The sequence below is a fragment of the Trichosurus vulpecula genome, chromosome 2 (assembly GCF_011100635.1).
Source record: "Trichosurus vulpecula isolate mTriVul1 chromosome 2, mTriVul1.pri, whole genome shotgun sequence".
Classification (NCBI taxonomy): Eukaryota; Metazoa; Chordata; class Mammalia; order Diprotodontia; family Phalangeridae; genus Trichosurus; species Trichosurus vulpecula.
The window spans coordinates 56793597-56816318 of NC_050574.1; the positions used below are offsets into that span (position 1 = coordinate 56793597).

Below are 22722 nucleotides of genomic sequence, written 5' to 3' on the forward strand. Positions count from 1 at the left end.
CTATTTTTAAACATTTAATTTTAATGTAATTTTTTTTCTCAATTGCATGTAAACAAAATTTTTAACACATTTTTAAAAATTTTGATTTCCAAATTCTCTCTCTCCTTCACTTCCCTTGAGAAGGTAAGCATTTTGATATAGATTATACATGCGCAATCGTGGAGGATATTTCCATATTAGCCATGTTGCAAAAGAAAATGCAGACCAAAAGAAGAAGAAGAAATTAAGTTTAAAAAGTATGCTTTGATCTGCATTCAGATTCTATCAGTTTTTTTTCTCTGGAGCTGAATAGCTTTTTTCATCATGAGTCCTTTGGAATTGTCTTGGATCATTGCTTACTGAGAATAGCTAAGTCATTCACAGATGATAATCATTACAATATTGCTGTTACTGTGTACAATGTTGTCCTGGTTCTGCTTATTTCACTTTGCATCAGTTTATGTAAATCTTACCAGGTTTTTCTGAGAACATCCTGATTGCCATTGCTTAAAGTGCAATAGTATTCCACCGTAATCACACACCACAACTTGTTCAGCCATTCCCCAACTGGTGGACATCCCCTCAATATTCATTTCTTTGCCACCACAACATAAATATTTTTGTCCGTAGAGGTACTTTTCCTTTTCCTTTGATCTCTTTGGAACACAGACTTAGTGGTATTGCTGGGTCAAAAGGAATGCACAGTTTTATAGCTCTTTGGGCCTAGTTCCAAATTGCTCTGCAAATGGCTGGATCAGTTCACAACTCCACCAACAGTGTGTTAGTTTCCCAGTTTTTACAAATCCCCTCCAGCATGTCATTTTCCTTTTCTATAATATTAGCCAAACCTATAAGTGCAAGGTGGTAGTTCAGAGTTGTTTTAATTTGCATTTCTCTAATCAATAGTGATTTAGAGCATTGAAAGCATATGAAAAAATAGGACTATAGATAGCTTTAATTTCTTCTTCTACAAACTGCTGTTCATATCTTTTGAAGATTTATCAATTGTGGGATGGTGTATATTTTTTATAAATTTAACTTAGCTCCCTATATATTAGAGAAATTAGGCTTTAGCAGAGATATTTGCTGTAAAAATTTTCCTGCAGTTTCCTGCTTTCCTTCTAATCTTGGCTACTTTGGTTTTGTTTGTGCAAAACCTTTTAAATTTGAGATAATCAAAATTATCCATTTTACATCCTGTAATGCTCTCTATCTCTTGTTTGGTCTGACCTCTCTATTTTGATTGTGGTAGACAGATGTAACAGAATGTTACTGCAATGGAAAGAAAGAATGTGTACATTGAAGCATGGGAAACCTTAGCTTGCTTTGATGAGACAAAAAGAAAAGGCCAACCACTCTGGAAGGTAATTCAGATCTATACCTAGGGATGTTATGAGGCTCAAATAAGATAATGGATATAAAACGCTTTGTAAAACTCAATGTGCTATATACATGCCAATTATTATTACTATTAATAGTAATAGCAGCAGTAGTAGTAGCAGCAGTAGAGAAGCAGCAGCAGCAGCAGCAGCAGCAGCAGTAGTAGTAGTGGTTGTAGTAGTAGTAGTAGTAGTAGTAGTGGTTGTAGTAGTAGTAGCAGCAGCAGCAGCAGCAGCAGTAGTAGTAGTGGTTGTAGTAGTAGTAGCAGCAGCAGTAGTTGCAGTATACTGTAGCATACGGTAGTATATGTAGTATACTTGTACTGCATACAGTTCAACATAGTGATACCACTCTTAGGTACATATCCCAAATAGATCTGTAAAAAAAAATTCATAGCATTTTTTGTTGTTGTTGTGGCAAAGAAATCCAAACAAATTGGGTACCCATCAATTGAGGAATGCCTAAATAAATCATCATTGAACATGAATGTACTAGAGTATTATTGTGCTGTAAGAAATTCCAAGTGGGAGTTAGAGAAACATAGGAAGACTTGTATGAACTGATGCAGAATAAAGTGAGCAAAATCAGGAGAACAATTTATACAAAGACTAAAATATTGTCAAGAAAAACAACTTTGAAAGACTTAAGAATGCTGATCAATGCAAGGACCAATCACTACTATGGAAGACTGATGATGGAATGTGCTGCCCATCAATTGACAAAATAAAAATGACTTGGAATGATGCATAAATTTTCAGGAATAGCCAATATGTCAGTTTGTTTTGCTTGACTATACTTATTTGTTATTGGGGAGGACTTATACTGGGGGAAGGGAGAAGCTTATGGGGAAGAGGGGGAACCTGGGGATAGTGTTACCCACCTATCCCCCCAAAAAGAGTCTTAGTGAAACATAAACACACACACACACACACACACACAGAGGTGGCAGTTCAGAAGGGGACACAGACAAACATGTATCATGTACTAAAAAAAACACAAAAAACAAAACCCAAGTTAAACATAATAGATATACAATTTCATATACAATTCTCTTTTTCTGTTCTTTCTTGTATATGGAAATATTTGTGTTTGTTGATTTTGTGAAGTTCATAATAAAAAGAATGAAATAAAAAGAAAACACAGCAGAATGATTCGACCAATTCCCAGCTCTACCAATTGCAGATAAGTACACATGTCCTCCCAAAACCACTCTGACAATTTCCATTATCCTTTTTTGTCATCTTTGCCAACCTGATGGATGGGAGCTATAACCTCAGAATGGTTTTAATGTCCATTTCTCTTATTATTAATAATTTGGAGCATTTTTTAAAATGTGGTTGCTGGTAGCTTGGATATCTTTTGACTATTTATCTATTGGGGAATGGATTTTGTTCTTATAGATTTGTTTCAATTCCCTATACATCTTCAGATGTTTATTAGAGAATGGATTTGCTGCAAAGGCTTCCTATCCCTCCCCCAACCCCAATGAACTTTCTCTTCTAAGTCTGATTCTGTTTGTGCAAAACCTTTTCAACTTTATGAGTTAATTATGATGAAAAATGCTATCTACATCAAGAGGAAAAACTGATGGAATCTGAATGCAAATCAAAGCATACTATTTTTCATTTTATTTTTTCATGTTTTTTTTTCTTTTGGTCTGTTTCTTCTTTCACACCATGATTAATGTGGCAATATCTTTTACATGTTTGCACATATATAACCTATATAAAATTGCTTACTGTCTTAGGAAGGGGGAGGTGAGGCAGGAAGGGAGAAAATTTGGAACCCAAATTTAAAAAAAATAATGCTAAAAATTATCTTTATGCATAATTGGAAAAAATAAAATACTATTAAAAACTTTATGAGTTAGTACTATCCATTTTACCTTTTATGATCATCTCTTCCTTGTTTAGTCAGGAATTCTCTCCATGGTTTTGAAAGCTATCCCCTTCTAATCTCCTCTGACATTTTATATTTAGATCATGTCTCCATTTGGAACTTATTGTGGTATATGGTATGATATATTGGTCTAAACTTAATTTCTCTCGATTTTCTGATCTTTTTCTCTAGCAATTCCCTGGGGTAAGCCTCAGGGATTGATTTCCTTGGGTTTATCCAACATTCCCAAGCTCTCCTCCTTTTTTTAGCTTCCTTTTATGTGTTGTCTTTCTTATTAGAATATTTTGAGGGGAGGGACTGTCTTTTTATTTTTTGCTTGTATTTGTATTCTTAGCACCTAGCTACTAATTTGTATTCTTAGTATTTAGCATGGTGCCTTTTAACCCAGCTTCAGATACTTCCTAGCTGTGTGACCCCGAGAAAGTAGCTTGACCCTGTTTGCTGCAGTTTCCCCATCTGTAAAGTGAGTTGGAGAAGAAAATGGCAAACCACTCTAGTATCTTTGCCAAGAAAACCCCAAGTGGGGTCACAAAGAGTCAGAGATGACTAACTGATTAAACAACAACACCTCTCTTGGCACAGAGGAAAACATGGCTCAAGGCTTAAAAACCTAATAAAGTTCATTTTTTTAAAATGTTACTCATTTACTAACTGATGAACTAATTGCTTCTAATCTGTTGATCAGCTTCTCTACTTTTAAACAAATATACATTATTTAGCAATGGTGTGAATTATTGTGGTGTTGCTATGTAGCAGTGAGAAGACTAGTTACTTCTTCCTTCTGGTTCCTCCCTTTCATGTGACTTTCTCTGTGGTTACTAGTGACATCTTAGAGAACAGTATTGACTTTGGCATCAGAGACCCTGGGTTCAAAATGCAATTCTGCTACCTATTACTTCTGTGGGAATTCAACAGTCAACATTTTAGGCTCTCAGCTTCTTCCCCTCTAAAGGGGTTGAAGTATGCAGCTTTCAATCCATAATCCAAAGATCTTTACCACTTCTCTGAACACCCAATATTTGTGTGAACACTCTGTTCCATTTTGTTGTATGTAACTGGTTGGATTCAGGCTCAATTCTTGGCTGCTGCCATGGCCAGGAAAAGACCCAAGGAGCGCCCCTCCAGGGAGCCCCCTTGGAAGCGCATTGGCTTGGGCAGTGGGGAAACCTGCTTTCAATGCCACAAGGAGGGTCACTGGTCCAAGGATTGCCCCTGTAGGGCGCCCCCCCCCCCCCAAGAAGCCTCCAGGATCCAGGCCTCCAGGACCGTGTCCAGCATGTAACCAAGAGGGACATTGGAGGAAGGATTGTCCCTGAGGTTGGAAAAGTAGTAGAGCCTCCTCCTAGTACCCTGTCCTCCAGTCTTCTCAAGATTCAGAAGGAGGGGAAAGCCTGGGCATGGCAGCGCTCCCACTTTCTCCACCTCTCTCACTGAGCCCTGGGCAAAATCGAGGCAGAAGGTAAGGTTACCCACTTTATCACGGCTATGTTCTCGTTTTAACTAACTGCTCTGGCCCTCCATGCCCCTTGACCCATTGGGTCATAGGCATCAAGGATCTGTGGTTTGAACACTCCTTCTCTGGCCCTGCCCTCTTGTTGGGAAGGGACCTGATGGTGAAATTGGGAAGCCAATTTTCTCTAGTTAAACTTCATAACTCCCTTTTCCCTCTGTTTACCAGACCTCCCCATGTTCCCTCAGAGGTGTAGGAGAGGGTTGAGTCAATTGTTTGGGGTCAGGGAATTCCTGGGCAAGCTACTTCTGCCATCCCAGCCATAGTTCCCCTCCATTGCCTTCAATATCCAATTAAGCCCAAGGCTTGGGAGGGACTGCAACCATTAATTGGCACTCAAGGCCCTGACTCACTCCCTCTAGAGTGGGGCCCCCTACCAAGCAAAAGCTCTTAAGACTTTGAAAACTAAACTGACCACCACTCCAGCATTAGCTTTACCTAATCTAGAAAAACCTTTCACTCGGTATGTTGATGAAAGGAGAGGACAGGCTTTGGGAGTCCTAAACCAGTCCTTAGGACCTGACCCCAAACCAACTGCCTGTTTTACAAAACAATTAGACTCCATGGCTGCTACAGCCACTCTAATTGAAGAAGCTCCTAAACCTCTAGCAGACCAGCCTTTAGAAGTTCTGACTCCCCATCGAGTCCAGAGCATCCTAGAAGCAGAGGGCCACCAGTGGCTAGCTAACCACAGGCTCACCAAATATCAAGCCTTGCTCTTAGATACCCCCGACCTAATTTGGATATGCTACACAGTCCTGAACCTGAAGCAGTGTGGTACACAGAACAAGTGATTAGGGGAGCTAGGTACAAAATAGTCATCTTTAATAACCTCCAGGGAAATTGTCTTTTTGTCTATACTCCTGTACTGTCTGTTTGGTTGTTTGCTTAACCTCATTGCCAGGTTTGTCTCCTACAAGCTCCAAGCCATCAACTTCCAGATGACTGCTCAGAATATGTACCCTTTGAACTGGACCCATCCAGGCAGAGACAGCTCTACAGCCCTTCCCAGCAGGAAGCAATTTCAGAAGCTGAGACCTTCGTCCCTGACCCCAAAAGAATTTGGGTCCTATTTGTTTGAGGGGAGAATGATGAGGGCACAGTCTCTGGGAACCCCCTTGAATCTGGAATATAGTCTCTGGGAGCCCCCTTGAACTGTCCTTGAATCTTCCAACTAGATCTGGCCTTCCCCTAAGGCCACAAGCCTCATATTATCATTAAGCCCAAATCTCTACCTAGCCTCACCCTTTATTGTCCAGCTATTTCCCACCCTTGATACTATCAGTAGCTATGCCTTCAGCTACTTCCAACCCTTAATCCCATTCTCTTGGTTCCTGGACTCTGACCTCACCTGGTCCTCCTTAGACTCCTCCTCAAGACCCTCCCTAAACCCCTCCTCTAGTCACCCCAGACCACCCCTCAATCCCTCCTACAATCTTTGTGTATATAATCTCCATCTTGCCTCCTTGAAGGTGCTCAGGTTCAATCTAGCTCAGTAGGTTGAATCTGACCGGCTTGAGAAAACAGGTGTCACAAAGGGTGGGATTTCTTAAGACAACCCATTATGGTGAATCCCTAATAAACTTTCTCTTTTCCCTTGGATGAGAAGGCTTGAGTTGAATTCTTTCAGCAGGACCCGGTGTGTTGGTATTTTGGGGTCACGAGCACCCCTATGGTTCCCTACCAATAACCTCTTCATCTAGGGTACCTTCCATCAATTGCAATCTGTGGATTTCCTCTTCAAAACCACAATAATCTGTCCCTTCTTTGGCCCTTTAATGTTTGCGCTTCAAGGTTTGATCACATTGTCGGTGTGTATGATTTGCTAATTACATCCCCTGCCTAGGTCTTCCTCATTGAAGGTCCTAGGTGTAAGTAAGGGACAGATCCGAAGCTGTTATTTGTTCACTATAGGTGCCTATAGCAAAGAGAGAGGAAGAGAGGCTAAATAAATGATATATATGCTGAATCGCGAGGTGGCAGATTTCCCTTTCACTGGAGGTCTCCAAGCAGTGGCCGGAGGAGACCGCATGTCAGGTACGTTGGGAGGGGGTTTTCCTGTTCAGTACAGGTTGGACCGGAGGGCCTGAGAGGTTCTGGAGCGCTATGATTCTGGAAATGGATTTGTACAGTGAACCCCCTTCCCGGAATTTGAATAGTCCTGGAATCCCACCCTCTGGATTCAAGACGAGGAGGCTGGCATCAGTCTCAAGGCGTCAGGCAGGCCCCGCTCCACGTGGGTGGGTTTCCCTAACGCAGCCAATTTCAGAATCCAGGCAACAGAGGCTGGCAGCTAAGAGCTCGGCGGAGCCGGAGGAGCGCTCTGGCCGCCAGGGGTCGCTCTAGGACAGCCACCCCACGCGCTAGGCCGTGAGCGCGCTCTTCTAGGGGGCGCCGCCGCTCTAGCCAGCCACGCGACGACTCCCTGGGCCGGCGTGCTGGAGCGTGCGCGGCGCCGCCGCCGCCAGGTGTTGGACGCTTTGTCCGGCGCTGGGCGGGAGCGCGCGGGCAGGCCCGGGGCTGCTGCGGTGTTCGGCGGTGGCCTAGGGAGCGAGCGCGGACTCGGGAGGGTCGTGAGGCAGCGGACCATGCTGACCGGGAAGAAGGCGGCTGCAGCGGCGGCAGCGGCGGCGGCGGCAGCGGCGGCAGCGGCGGCGGCGGCGGCGGCGGCTGCGGCCTCGGGGGCCGAGGCGGGCTCGGGGGCCGCGGGCGGCGCGGAGAACGGCGCCGAGGCGGCGGCGGCGGTGGCGGCGGCGGCGGTGACCGCGGCGCCCTCGGCCGCCGGCCTGGCGGGCTCGGCTGAGGCGGGGCCCGGGCCCGGGGCCGGAGCTGGGAGCGGGTCAGGGCCCGGCACGGAGCGCACGCCCCGCAAGAAGGAGCCGCTGCGGGCCTCGCCTCCCGGAGGCCTGGCGGAACCGACTGGCCCCGCCGGAGCGCCGCAGCCCGGCCCGGCCGGAGCGCCAGGACCTGCCGGGGCGCCCATGGAGACGGGCATCGCCGAGACCCCCGAGGGCCGCCGGACCAGCCGACGCAAGCGGGCCAAGGTGAGTGAGACCGCCGGTGCCCCTGGGCACCTGAGCCCTTCCCCCTCCTTCAGGGAGCCCCCCCCCCCATCGACCCTCCCCTACCCTGACGTGGGGAGCCAGGGAGACCTTTTCTTCCCGGTATGGAAATCCAGGGAGACCTCCCCCCCGACCGTCCCCACGGAGACACTCCCCCACCCCGGCCCTGGAGATCCAGGGCAACTGAGCCCTTCCCGCTCCCTCAGGGAGCCCCCTCCCCACGGAGACCCTACCCCGGCGTGGAAATCCAGGGAGACCTCCCCCCCGACTGTCCCCACGGAGACACTCCCCTACCCCCGCCCTGGAGATCCAGGGCAACTGAGCCCTTTCCCCTGCCTCAGGGAGCCAGGGAGACCTTCCCCCTTGCTCCCCATGGAAATCCAGGGAGACCCCCCACATACACACCATTGACTGTCCCCATGGAGACTCTGGAAGATCCCCTCCCCTCACACACACCTCCTGACCCTTTCCAAGGAGACCCTACCCCAGCCTGGAAATCCCTATGGAGATCCAGAGAGTCCCCATCCCCCCCACTGACTGTCCCCATGGAGACCCCCCTCCTACTCAGTCTTGGAGATCAGGGAGATTCCCCTCACCAACTCTCCTAAAAGAGACCCTACCCCCCCCACCAAGATAATGGCCTAAGGTGATCTCCTCCCCTCAAACCAGGTCACTTGTAATCTAGCATACAGATTCAGAGTGATACCCCAGAACCATGCCACTCCCTTCCAGTATGGAAACTCCCTCGTCTCTAGAGCAAACAAGTGAATGAATCAAAAAGTATTTATTAAACGTCTGTAGGCCAAAGCCATGTGCTATAAACACAATGTAAGGTGCTCAGATTTTAATGGGAAGATGGAGGCAGTGAATATGATGTTTGTGGATAGAAAATAACTAAAGTCATTAAATACAAGGCATTTTGGGAGAGAGGATAATAGTGTTTGCTAGCAGAAAAGGCTTCTTGTAGAAGAGGATGCTTGAGCTGACTGGGAAGAAGAATGGGCTTCTGTGGAGGAAGGGAGGAGGGCCTGCTCCAGCCATGGAAGATGGTCATTGCAAAGGCACAAAGCCAGTGGAAGACAGTGTGTCCAGTGATGCAGAATGAGACTGGAAACAGAGGTTGAGATGAGCTTGTAAAAAGTAAAGGACAGGCTCTATTTTATCATGGAGACCAGGGAATTCCTGGAGATCACTGAGGAGCAGAGTGATGTGATGAGAGCCATACTGAAGGACAGTTCCTTTGTCAAGTGTGGAGAATGGACTGAAGTGGAGAGAAGCTTGAGGTAGGGAGGAGGCCCTTGTGCAGTAGTCTAGGGGTAGTGTGATGAGGGACTGCACCAAGGTGGGAGCCTTGTGAACAGAGAAGGGGTTCCAATGAGAGGGGTTTGGGCTGTAGAAAAGGCAAGAGTTGGCAATTGACTAGATTTGTAAGAAGAGTGAGGAACTGGGATGGGGGGTAGGGGAGGGGGAAGATAATGAATGGGACATAGTGAGTTTGGGACGTCTCTTAGACATGCTGTTTGAAATGTCCAATGGTCAAATTGGTGATGTGGGATAAAAGCTTAGGGAAGAGACTTAAGCAAGATAATATAGATCTCTGAGTTACCTGCCTAATTAATAGGTATAAATAATTAAAGCCGTTGGAGCTAATGAGATCATCAGGAGAACAAGGTTAGGGAGAGAAGATTTGAGTGCCTAGGATAGAACCTTATGGAACACCAACAGTTAGGAGGCGTGTTGTGAATGATTGGCAAGCAGGAGACTTGTTAGACAACTTAGATAAGTAGAAAACCAAGAGAGTGGTGTCATGAAAGGCCAGAGAGGAAAGAGGCTACGGGAGGAAAAAGGGTAGTCCGAAATGCCAAATACAGCAAAGAGGAGGAAAAAGATGAGGATTGAAAACAGACCATCACATCTATCAGCTAAGAGATCATTGGTAACTTTGAAGAAAGGAGTGTCAGTTGAGTGGTGAGGTCAGAGAACTGAGAAGTAAGAGGAAAAGAAGTGGAGGCAGCTGAGTGTTGTTGGCTTTTTCTAGGGGTTTGACTGAGAAAAAAGAGCTGTAGTAGGTTGGTTGAGAGGATGGGAGGATCTGGTTTTAATTTTTTTCAGTGAGTGCACATTTTTTATCCCTCCAACCTCCATCCTCCTTCATTGGTGGAAAAAGAAAAACAGAACTCTTATAACAAATGTGTATAGTCAAGCACTACACATTTCCAGATTGACCACTGCCAAAAATGTCTTACTCTGTATCTTGAGTACAACATTCCTTTTAAGGAGGTGGGAAGCTTCATCATTGGTCCTTTGGAATTGTTGTTGGTCGTTGTTCATTTGTGTTCAGCTCTTTGTGACTGCATTTGGGGTTTTCTTGGCCAAGATAGTAGAATGAGTTGCAATTTCTTTCTTGAGCTCATTTTACAGATGAGGAAACTGAGGCAAACGGAGAAGTGGCTTATGTAGGGTTACATAGCTGACTGAGGTCAAATTTGAACTCAGGTCTTCATGACTTAGGGAAGGTGCTCTCTCCACTGTGCTGTGATCAAAATTAGCAAGTCTTTCAGAATTGTTTGTCTTGACAATGTTGTTATTATTCTATAAATTGTTCTTGTTCTGCTCACTTTGTACAAGACTTCTTAGGTTTCTCTGAAACTGTCCCTTCAGTTATTTCTTAAAGCATATTTGTTTATCCATTCCCCAGTTGATGGGCACCCCCTAGTAAAGTTTTTTTAAGTGATGGAGACTTGAGCATGTTTGAAGACAGTATGGAAAGAAGGGAGAGGTTGAAGATTAGAGAAAGCAGGGGAGATGTCTAAGGTCTCAGTCTCTGGGAGAAACTGGGAGGGGATAGGCTCAAGGCTATAAGCAGATAGGTTGGCCTTCACCAGGAGAAGAGCCTTCTCAGTGTCTGAGGTAGAAAGAAAGAGACAGACAGGCAGACTGGGGTGATCATGTCCATGAAATACACTCTTTTGTCTCAAATTGAAAGCTCTATGCAGTCTTGCACCCCCTTCCTCCCCAGTTTTTCCCTTTGAATTCTCAGCTTTGTCTATTACTTGATGTTCTCCATCCATGACATCCCATATCATACTTCCATGCCTTCACAAAGGCTGGTACTTATACCCTGAACCTAGATTTTGAGCCTCTCAGAATCTGCAGCTCCCTTCTGTAGCCTTTCCTGATCCCCTAGTTGTTCATACTCTCTCCTGAAATTTCTTGTATGATCTTTGTACATGTTGCCTTCCCAAATCCAATATAAAGTCCTCCGACATTTAAAGCTTTTCACTTTTTGGCTGTCTTGCTGTCCCTGCAATAGGATGCTCTGTCTCCTGGCTTCCTGACTTTGATCTTGCTTTCCCCCACGTCTGAGATACTCTCCCTACTCAGCTGTGCCTCCTAGCTAATCCCTGAGTGCTGTTCCAGCCCTCTAGATTCCTTTCCATCCAGTCTCTACTTAGGTGTCTTGTTTGTACATGGTTATGTACTTATCGTGGTCTTTGAGGATATGACATGGTTTTTTGCCTTTCTTTGTGCCTCCAGCACTTAGCAGTGCCCTGGCAATTAGTAAGTGATTAATACATTCTCATTCATTGATTTGTATCCCTAGCACCTGGCTAGTACCTTGCACACAATAATATGTACTTGGTAAATGCTTGTTCAGTGAATGAGAAAATTCTTTTCTTTCTAGGAGGTCCCATCCCCAAGCTATTGAGCTTGGGAACTCTTAAATTTAGATTGGTACTGCTCAGAAACTCTCCCTCCTCTATCTAAAAGTCTAGAATCCAAAATTGTGCTGCCTAGGGAATTCAGAATTCTTTCCTCTCCTCCATCAAGGCATTAAGGTTTCTCAGACATTGTCCATGAACTGCCCTCTGATGTGAAGTGAAGGGCACTCATATGTGCTGTTTCCATTTTCCACAAATTTGAAGTTGCCTTTTATGTACTGCTTGGTTTGACTTCACATCACTGTCATCTTTCTGGCTCCCTCTTCCCCTCACTTCTCAGCTTTCTTTTGTGTCTTGTCCTCTTCCCATTCAATTGTAAGCTCCTTGAGGGCAGGGACTGTCTCTTTTTATTTTTAATTTGTATCCCCTGCACTTAGCACAGTGCCTGGCACATAGCTATCTAGCTCAATAAATGTTCAGCATGTTGTGTTGTACCATGAGGAGGTTCTGCCCTTCTAATATGAGTCTTGCCTCCCTGAATCTCACTTACAGTTATCTTGAATTCCCTGTGTTCTAATCCAGGGTCCAAATGCCTCCAAAGACTTGTGGACCTGTAATCCTCAGTTAATTGGGGATAACATCAAATTGTTCAGGGACTCTGCTGATCAGTCCCTCTTACGGATCAAAGACAGTCCTCCTCCAATCATGCTTTCATCTTGCCCAGCATAAGGACTCAAGTACTCTTAAACCTCACTATCCCTACATGCTCTGTAGAGATGTAAGACTGCCCCCCAACTACACTCCTCTCTATTACATTACCCACTATAATACCCCTAGTGCAAATACCTCCTGCTCAGAGACCTGTTCTGAGCTCTATTCTCTTCTGCTTAGAGACCCAAGACAGCATCCTCCAAGCACTACAGTGCCCTTCTTTGAAGCCCAGAGACACAAAACTCTCATAGCAAATAGCATACTGACCTTACCTGGCTTAGACTAGCTTAGAAATAGAAGCCTCCTCCCAACCCCCAACACACATAGCCACACCACACCCAACACACATACCCACACCACACTCCCTAGAGTAGTCTGTTCTTGTGATGAGGACACGTGAAGGGTGTGGGAGTGACTCAGTGGCTAGGAAGCAGAGGGAAAGGTAAAAGGCTTTCTCTGAGAGCTCCCATATCCCTACTAGAACACTTAGACTTTTTTGTCTTTAAAGGAGGCCCCATAATTGGAAACCTAGATTGTAAGTACCATGATGGTTGTTCACCCTAGCTTAAAGAGTTCTGTAACTATTTTCTTTTCCTCCCTTCTCATGCCCAGTATGTTGTAGGCCCTTAATGTTTGTTGAATTAAAAGCAGGACTTTGATAGAAACCACAATAAAAGTAGAGATAGCATGAGTTCACATTTGTCTGGGTTATGTTTCTCTACTTGTCACCAGAGTTGGCCTTCAAGTGATGAAGTTTTTTGTCCACTGTAACTCATGAAACAGTTTACAGAGATGCAGGTTATATGTGGTCGGTGTCATGGAGATTATGTCTGCAGGGACAAAATAAACAGATCTTTTAAAGTACTAAAGAAAGTCGTTCTCTGGTCCTGCAGTGGCAGAGCAGGGAATCTAGCCTGGAATGATTTGGATTTGTTGCTACCCCATTTCCTTGTCTCTAGCTGTATTTGAATGCCATCAGCACTCGGTGCACCTCTCCAAACTTACTGGCTAATGGGGAGGATCTTGCCAGTTGAGTCCAGAGAGCTGGGCCTTTCTCCTGCAGGACCTCTATAGAACGAAGACAATACTTGAACTACCTTCCTCAAAGAGGATTTCTGAAAACTAAAGAATATAAATGTGAATTATTATTAATGTCTCTACCATGAACAAAGCATGTAGGCTGTGCGGAACCACCAAAGAAATAAGACTAACCTTTGGCCTCCCAGTTATAAAAGATAATTGATCACAATTTCTGGTAACAATCCCATGTAAAATAGTGCAAATACCAACTACATTGTATGGTGAGAAAATGAGAGTCCAAAAAGGCTGTGACTTTCTTGGGGCCACACAACACTGGGCTTGTCAGAAGAGACCTGGCTTTTTATTCCTCCTCTGATACTTAACTAACTTTGTGACCCTGGGCAAGACACTGAACCTTGGTTGCCTCATTTGTAAAAATAGACCTAATGTGACAGCTCTATTATTTATGAGGCCGTCTGAGAGAAAGTGCTTTACATTTCTTAAAGTGCTGTAGAAACAGGAGCTATCATCTAAGATTCTAAGAATACTTACTGGGGAATTGGGAGGCATGAGTGCTGTGCAATTAGAAATTCGGTACTTCCCCTTGGAGAGTTATAATTTATATAGAAAAATGCAACACACAATAGGGAATCGCAAAACATAGTTGTATCACAGACTTTTCTGTAGCGTTTATCCTATGTGAAAGATAGTGTTTTTAGGTGCTAGGATAACGGACATGTAAGAGATGCCTTCAAGGGAGTTAAAATCTAACTATTTGGGGAAGCAAGGTTTTATATACGTGTACATATGTATGTATATTTGCCAATATGTACAAGATAGGGACATTATGTAGAAAAAAAGTAGCAATTACAGGCTAGCTTTAACGCAAAATGACTGTGACCAAAGGTATGAGGAGTGCTGCGTTCAATGAGTGTGAGTCGTTTGACAGTTTTTCCTGTCTACCACATCTGTAGAGTTGTGAGGATCAAATATGATAATAGATATTAAATTGCTTCCTGAATCACCTTACAAAGCTCTTTTGTGACTGGCTGGAGCAAAGGGTTCATATAGGGGAATAGGAAGAGATCAGGTTGGACAGGGAGGTAGAGGGAATTGCAGGAAGTGATAGACTATATGGTACAAACAGATTGTAAGTGTTACAGGAATGCAGAGGCAGAGAGATCCTTGTGGATTGAGGTAGGGAGAAGGGGCTTCAGTGGATGAAGTGAATTGAAGCACCTTCACCCACATACTTTGTCTTGAGAAATCTTTCTATAGTTTATCTCAGTTGACTCGGCACTTCAAAGTCTTTAGTGTGCATTTCATTTAGATTATTTACCGTTAGACTGGCTTGCATTCATTTACCAATCAAGTCAGCTCAGCCCCCAGGACTGAGTGGATTTATGCCTCCTCACAGTGAAGATCCCATATGGTTGGAGATACGAGATGACAGAACGGAACATAAAACCACCAGGGTGTTACTCATTCTTGTGTCTCCCATAGCATCTAACATAGACCATGCCTTCTCTATAGTAGACATAGTAGATGTAATCTGTTGAATAAATGAATTTATGGAGATGTCGGGCTGCGTAATACACTAATGCTAGGAAGTGGACACTGAGGTCCTTTTTGGAATAGATACCTCCTTGATAGAAGCCTGGTTTCTATTTTACTGTACTTCAAACTGGAATGCATTAATTGAGGCACCGTTTTACCTTGTTTTCCCTGATGTGGTCTGCATGTAGGTAGAGTACAGAGAAATGGATGAGAGCTTGGCCAACCTCTCTGAAGATGAGTACTATTCTGAAGAGGAGAGAAATGCCAAAGCAGAGAAGGAGAAGAAGCTTCCTCCCCCTCCTCCTCAAGCCCCTCCGGAGGAGGAGAATGAAAGTGAACCTGAGGAGCCATCTGGTGAGTGGTAGAAACAAACCTGGTCTGTGCTGGTCTTAGAGAGAGAAAAACTAATGGAATTGCTTGATGACTGACATTGTTGAGGTCCCCGTCTTTGATTTCTGATGCTAGGGTTCTTGCCATGTGTTGTCTTTATGGCTCTGTGTACATTAAGCAGTGGTTTTGGTATCCTGTGTCTGTGTATGCATTTACAGAAATAAAGTGCAGGGGAGGGGGTAGGCTAGAGGGAGAACAAGAAGTTTGAAAATGGTGGAAAAAATAAAGAGCTTGGAGGGGATGAACTTACAGTGGAAATAAACAGTAGTATAAGGGCTGATTCAGAGAACGTTGGAAATACTGCATTGGGATCAGGGCCTTATAAATGTCTTAAGTTTATAGAGAAAGCAAAGTTATAGCCATTACTGATTTTTATCTCATTTTTTTTTGTAGGTGGGGGTGGTGCCTAAAGAGTATTAAAGGATATTTAACTAATTTCACATACAGTTAAGCACCCCTCTTGACCTGTCTGCTAGAGTCATTATAGCCAGTTTTGCTGTTGCCTGGGCTAGTCTGATAATTGTTTTATTGTGGGGTGGGAGTGGGGGGGGGATACAAGGGAGGGTAGAAGATAAAAACATTTTGTGTTTGAGGTTTTTAAAGATATGTAGGTTTGTTTTTTTTTTTTATCTAAGCCAAATCTGAAGAACAAAGTAGTTGGTGGCTACCCTGATACAGAATAAATTTAGGAGACAGTAATGGTTCTAAAATTGTTCTAGCTGAGCTCTACACCTAGCTAGACATATTATGGTGTAGCCTTGGAAGGAAGAGGGTGACTAGCATTCAATGGGAAATATCCTGGAAGGCATTCCTTGTATTTAGGGTCAAGACAAGAGCCTGTTGCACCTGTGGCCTTTAATATCCCAGTGTCTAGATCATGAATTGGCTAAGTGAATCTTGTACAAAGTACAGGAGGTTATAAGGGAATCCTAACCTCTCACATTCCTGCTGAACCCTGACAACTAGAAAAGTCTGCATTAAGTTCTGGTTCCTTTAGCTCAAGATGTCCTCTAGGTAGGTTACAAATTTTTTAAAAAATCTTTTTCAAAGTGGTAGGCTTTCTCCACCCTAAAAGCATCTTAATAATTACTACTGGTCCTCTGAATTATTATTGCAAAGTATCTCCCCCTTTCTTGGATTTCTTTATATTCACAGTCGCCCCAAGCCCAGCATACCATGAATTTGTAGTCTCTCTTTCATCAAAGATAAGCCTTTTCATTTCTCATTCCCAGCCTCTCCTGGCATGGGGAGGACTATCGAAAGTCTCTTTAGATTGCCAGGATAACCACATTTGTTTTGATCATGCTGTCTGTCATTCCTACACACTGGCGCAGGGGCTGCTTTTTCTGTAGTGGCGGATCGCATCCAGGGGTTCATTTCTCACTTAGGTTTTCCTCCTCTGCAAGGTAAAAGGGTTCTATGTTTTTTAATAGTTCAGATACTATTCTTGATTCCTCATCTGAGAATTATAAATCTAGTCATATCTTAGACTGACTTTTGGCACTTAAATAGCATGCATGTCATCTGACCAGACTCCTAAACCTAAAAAATTCTTTGTTTCCATTGATTTCACGAGTAGAATATGATAAAAAGGGCTATGATGACAGTAGTATCATCAGAGACAGGAGACCTAGGCTCACAAAAGAACATTAGAATTTGTTTTCAAGTTCATTTTCAGCTAAGAAAAGTATTAGCCATCTAGAGGAGTAAGAAGGTTGGTTATTCTTAGAAACTCTCTTAAAAGAGCTCTGGGGCCTTGTAGGCCTTTAAGTTAACTGGTAGCATGGAAGGGAGACTGGATTTGAGCCCTGCCTGTCACTTGTTCATAATGTGACCTTAAGCCTTGTCATTTCACGTTTGTGGGCCTCAGTTATCTTGTCTGTAAGGAAATGACTTTATTCTTTTCTTAAGGAACACTACTGTTTTGACAATAAAATCAAACTGTTTAATTATTTTAGAGGATAGACAACTTAGATTTTTTTTTTAAACTATGACTAGTAAGCTATTAACATATTTTAGATTCAACAATATTTCAATTGGATTTTTAAAAAAAGATTTGTTTCTCTTTCAATAGTAGCCCTGATAAGAAGAATTGATGAGCTAATATTAATTATTAGTGTTGAATGGGATGCCATGCACATGTAATTAAAATCGATGCATGGTTTCCAGTGCCATCTTAGTGAAAGAGGCTGTCAAATGGTAGTAGTAAAACTTTTTTCATTCCCTGGAGATCCCTGGATATGGGATCTGACCAGCTTCCACAAAAGTCAATTGTAGGGGATAAATGACTCTTGAGAGAAGCCTTGGCACCTGGTGAGTTAGTCTTAGGAATTGGCAGCCAAAGGTTTCAAATGCACTATAATTACTGGAAAAGATTATGAAGAGCCTCTTGAACGTTCAGCACAGAGGACTCTTAAGGGCTGTATTCGAAATCTCATATTACCCTAGTAGTGGTTAAGAAGTATAAAAATATGAGCATTCTCACAGATGTAAAGCTAGGACAGCTACCGGTTCTTCTCTAGCCTTTGGCTGTTAGGTGAGAAATGAAGCTGCATATGCTAAGTGAGGGTCTCTTTCATCTGTCAAGGGAGAAGAGGGGCACCGATATCAACAACAGACCGTTGGCTTCTGTAATTATAGTTCTTGTCATTTCCAGCTTTCTAAATGTAGCCATCATAGGTAATCTGTACTGATGAAGGGGAGCAGTGAAAGTACAAAATAATATACATTAAGATTATGGTTTATTTTGTAGCATATTATCTTCTTGTTTTGTCTAGACCAATAATCAAATTGACCTACATTCCCCAAACATACAAAAAGCATGCAGTGTTGTATGATTGAGTGGGATTCTGAGAACTGGGTGGGGTTTACACTTTTACTGGGTGTGAATTAATGAAATGGATAATCTAGGAACAAAAAGGAAAAAGGAAATTTGACTTTACATTTGAAGGTCACTCTGCCAAGACCAAAACATTTTCCATAGGCTTGGGCAGTAAAGGGGTAACTGACTCCTTCAAGAAAAGACTTGAGTGTCCTCTGAGCCATCTGCTCTGAAGTATCCTGGACCTAGACTGCTTTTAATCCTAATTCTCCTCATTTTCCTAAGAGGCCATCCAGAGCTGCAGCTCAACTGTATCCTCAGTATTCACATGCAACCTCTTTAAGGTCTGTATAGCTCCTGCAGGAGAGGTGTATCTCAGTGGATTAGCAAATATTAATTGAGGAGCCTGCTGTATTTGGAACTGAATTTCTGTATATCAAATCTCAGACTTCATTGAACATCATTATAAAATTGAAATGTTCCTATTGAAAAGACTTACGTATTGGGAAATAATGAATTCACCCATAAATGTGTTCCTGTTTTTATGGTACTTCCCATTAGTATATTTACATCCATTATCCAGTGCACAAGTAGGGTGATATACAAAGAAGTAAAGAACATTTTTCTGAGTTTATAGTCTAGTTGGGAAGATAAGCCATAGCACATGAAAAGATAATTGCCAGTACTGTTTCTCAATTGAAGAGTAGAGATGTAGTCCTATAGCAATCAAGGGAGTAAATACTTCCGATTTGACTGGTTAGGGAAGGCTGCCTTGAGACTGTGGGATTTGAGCCACCACACATTTCAGAGATGGAAGAGTTATCTTATTGGAATCCATCCCCTCAGTTTATAGATGAGGAAACAAGAGATCATGTGAGGTACAGGGATTTATTTGCTCAAATAGCAGACAGATCTGATCTCAAATCCAGCTCTATGCCTTGAAAGTTGGGTAGGATTTGAACAGGTGGGAAGAAGGAGGTTGTTACAAGGGTATGCCAGGCAGGAAGAATGGGATAAGCCAAGTTAGAAAACCAAAATTAGGGGACGTGAATAGAAAGACTAGTTTGGCTGAAGCAGATCTGTGTAGGAGATAGAGTAGGTAAGCCTTTCAGAGTGGGAAGGGATCTTAGTGGAGTTCCTTCTTTTACAGATACAGACACTAAGGCCCAGAAGGGTTAAAGGGACTTGCCCAAGGTCACACATAACTGGGGCTAGTATATATGCCTCCTGATTTCCAATTCAGTCCTCTTCCCAAAGTACTGATTGGGAGCACCTTGACTCAGTAAACGATGGGGAATCTGTTGAACTTTTTTAGGGATGGGAAAATATAGTAATAATAGTAACTGGTATCTCTATAGCACTTTAAGGCATGCAAAGCGCCTTACAATAGGATCTCATTTGATCATCCTCACAACAATTCCAGGAAATAGGTGCTATTATTATCATCCCATTTTACAGGGGAGGAAACTGAGACAGTTGGAGGTGAGAGGTGGCTTGCCTAGGGTCATAAGACTAGTAAGTGCCTGAGGCTGCATGTGAACTTGAGTCTTGCCTCCAAGTCCTGTGCTCCATCCATGTCACCACCGAGCTGCCCCAGATGACATGCTTTATGTGCTGTTTTAGTGTGGTAGCCCTAGTGCCAGCATGCAAGGTGGACTGAAGGAAGACCTTCTCAAAATCCAGAAGACTTCTTCAGTAGTTTATGTAATAAGAACTCTGATCTAGGCAGGCAGAGCAAAGGGACCAGATTTGGGAGGTACAAAGAATTATAAGCTATTGAATGAGAAATAGAGGGAGGCGTCCGTAATAATTCAGATCTCCATGTAGAGTGCTGGAGACAAAATGGTGGTACCATTAGCAGCGAGGTCAGAAGGATGAGTTGCCTTGGGGAAAACAATGTCTAAGGCCAGCTATGTTGAATTTAGACACCAGCAGGTGATCCAGGTGGAGATATGGAGCAGGCTATTAGAAATGTCGATATGTGAAAATTAAATAAGTGAAAGAAATCAGTTGGAGTTCAAGATAATGTATGAGAAAAATTATGCTGATGTAGGCTTTAGAAAAATGTCCTTGCTATCATCCTGCGTGCATGTTTTTGATATGAATATTAAGTCTTTCTGGTAATAAGATGAATCTTTTACTTTAAAATGTTCAAGGTTTGCTAACTTGGCTATGTATTTGCATGTAGCCCTCTTATAAATAGTTTTAATGGGTGGTATGTTATTAGTACTTAAAATTGGTATTTCTATACAAAACCAGTCTCACTTTTTCTTGAAAATACTTCGGACTTTGGATTTTCTGTTGATAAATGGTTTCCACCCCCCTTCCTCCCTTCCCTGTTCCTTGTCAGTGAAAGTGTTTTTGAGGTCTGGCCTCAGAGTCTCAAGTTGTCTTTGGACTTTAGTATCGATGGTTGCTTCAGAGTGTAGTAAAACCTCATTAATTTGGATGCCATTTTTTCAAATTTGTAACTATTTAGAAAAATTCTTGTCTGAAATGATCATTGCACAAGCTGTAAATCATTTGCTAAGCAAACCCATCATGGATACCAGATTTTAAGGTCAATAAACATTACTGTAGGGAATATACTTTTCCACATATAGGAATCATCATTTACATGTAATAGAATTATAATGTGAGAGAAAGTATAGGAGTCAGGAAAATTTGTATTCAGCTCCCACTTCTGACTTGTCCCTGCTGTGTGACCCTGGACTAATCACTTAACCTCTCAGTGACCCAGGCAGCTTCTTTAGGCTCTTAATTTGCTGAATGGTTGATTGTCTGCTTTTGGTAAAGGGAGTTCCCTAATGTGGTGAAATCACCAGATAGGACCAGAAAGCCCAGTGATAGTCATCGTGTGAGCAGAGACCTATACTGTCTACTAGTGCTTTGATATGCTAATTACATGTACTCTCCTTTCAAACTGGGACTTTATTGGTAATATTTTCTTTAAAGACTATTTTTGTTAAATCAAGCCTTCACACTTAAAAGTACTTCAGAATTTCAATTTTTTTGAAGAGTTTTCTCAAACTCAGACTTACTATCTTCAGTTACTCCAGATAAATGAGGTTCTACTATAGTAAGTAACCAAGTTAAAATGGATGTCTATAATTGTGATTTTTATACAAAAGCTGTTGGATTTTTCCTTTTCATAGAGGTTTCTTCTTTCTTCTTGTACATATTCCTGGCTGTTGAAATTTGCTAGAATATTTCTATTTAGTAGGTTCTGGATTTTAGTTTAAATCAGAAAAAAAACATGTTTTCATAGAGGCCCCTTGTCATAAGATTTTTTTTTCCCTTTGTATTCCTAGTGAAACCTGACTGTGCCAGTGCCAGGGCATGAGTCTTGTGTAGAAATTTGAGTGAGGGTTTCTGGACTTCATTGACCTGTATACTTTGTCCAAATTAATGGTCTGTTTATTTAACTGTTCTTGTTTACTTGCACAAGAACCCGTGCTCCCCCCCTCCGCCCCCCCCCCTCCCCCCCACACCACCACCACCACACACACACCTCCATTAGATCTTGGAACAAAGAATCCAAATAAGCAGGAAAAGGTAGGTTATTCCCTTCGATACTTAACCTTTGAGTCAGACCAGCCTTGGAGGCTGAAGATCTAATTGAATCCAACTGTATGATTGTGAGCAAATTATTTACACACCTTTGAGCCTCAGTTTCCTCCTATGTAAAATGGAGACAACACTTATACCTTCTGCCTCACCTGATACAAGCTGCAGAGAGCTCTGAATTGAATTCTGGTTTGGCTTTTCAAGGCTCTGTGGTATGATTTTCCTATGAGGACTGGAGACCCTCTGGTTAAACTATATTCACTCATTTCAGTTGGTCCAGACTAGTAATTTGCTGATCATTGATAGACTTTAGACTTTAGCTTGTGAATCACATAGTGTGAGAAGACCACCTTAATTCTAGTCCATTGAAATGAAGGAATTGCCCAATCTCTTCATAATTCAGTTTCCTGTCTGTAAGGCTGCCTTTCTCAGGCCAGGGATGTGGAGACAATGAATGCATAAATAATCGAGCATTTTAAAGGAAACCTAATACTTCATTCAGACAAGGTGACTTCACCTCTTTGGGTCTCAGTTTCCTCATCGGTAAAACGGGAGGGTTGGCCTTTTAAGGTCCCTTCCAGCTCTTCATCTATTAATCTGTCATTTTTTAGAAATCTCCTTTTGGAATTCAGCATTGTCTGTTATTTGCATATAGTAAGTACTTAGTATGTGTTTGTTGAGTGAATCTGCTTCTCACAGTGTTATTTCACAGATGGATTGTACTGATCTGGTTATTACAAATTTTCAAGACTACACAACTCTTTTTCTTTGTTGCCTTCCCATATAATAGAATAGGACTCCAAGTAAAATCTCGGTAACCTGGATTTTTCCAGGGGATAAGTCCAGTATGAATTAGGAAAAAATTGAATTGTAGCCTTTTTTTTTTAAATGGGCAGACTTTTAAAATCATTTGCTAACCTAGTTTGAAATATAGTTAAATTCCATCACAATAAATGCCCTTATTAAAACATTTGTATTTATTCAGTTGATATTTGAGTGCTTTTTACGCTCAAGATTCTGTATAACAAAGATGACAAAAGGTTTCCACTGTTATTCAGCATAGCAAAATTTCAGTACAAAAGAAAAATTTAGGTAGCCTTTTAGGGTTTGTAATTGGTCGCCACCAAGGATTGGAAATCTTTCGATTTTCTTTCTTTTTTCTCA

The 22722-nt window shown here is 42.6% G+C and overlaps 1 protein-coding gene across 2 annotated transcripts in view; it reads left to right on the forward strand.

Moving 5' to 3' along the window:
- The first annotated feature begins 7247 nt into the window (after window positions 1-7247).
- KDM1A (lysine demethylase 1A) overlaps window positions 7248-22722 on the forward strand; it is an 85023-nt gene continuing 69548 nt past the window's right edge. For both annotated transcript variants that reach the window (XM_036744924.1, XM_036744925.1), the window contains exons 1-2: window positions 7248-7812; window positions 14969-15134. In XM_036744924.1, the coding sequence (XP_036600819.1) occupies window positions 7357-7812; window positions 14969-15134 (622 nt within the window). In that variant the 5' untranslated portion in view covers window positions 7248-7356. The remainder of the gene's footprint in view (window positions 7813-14968; window positions 15135-22722) is intronic.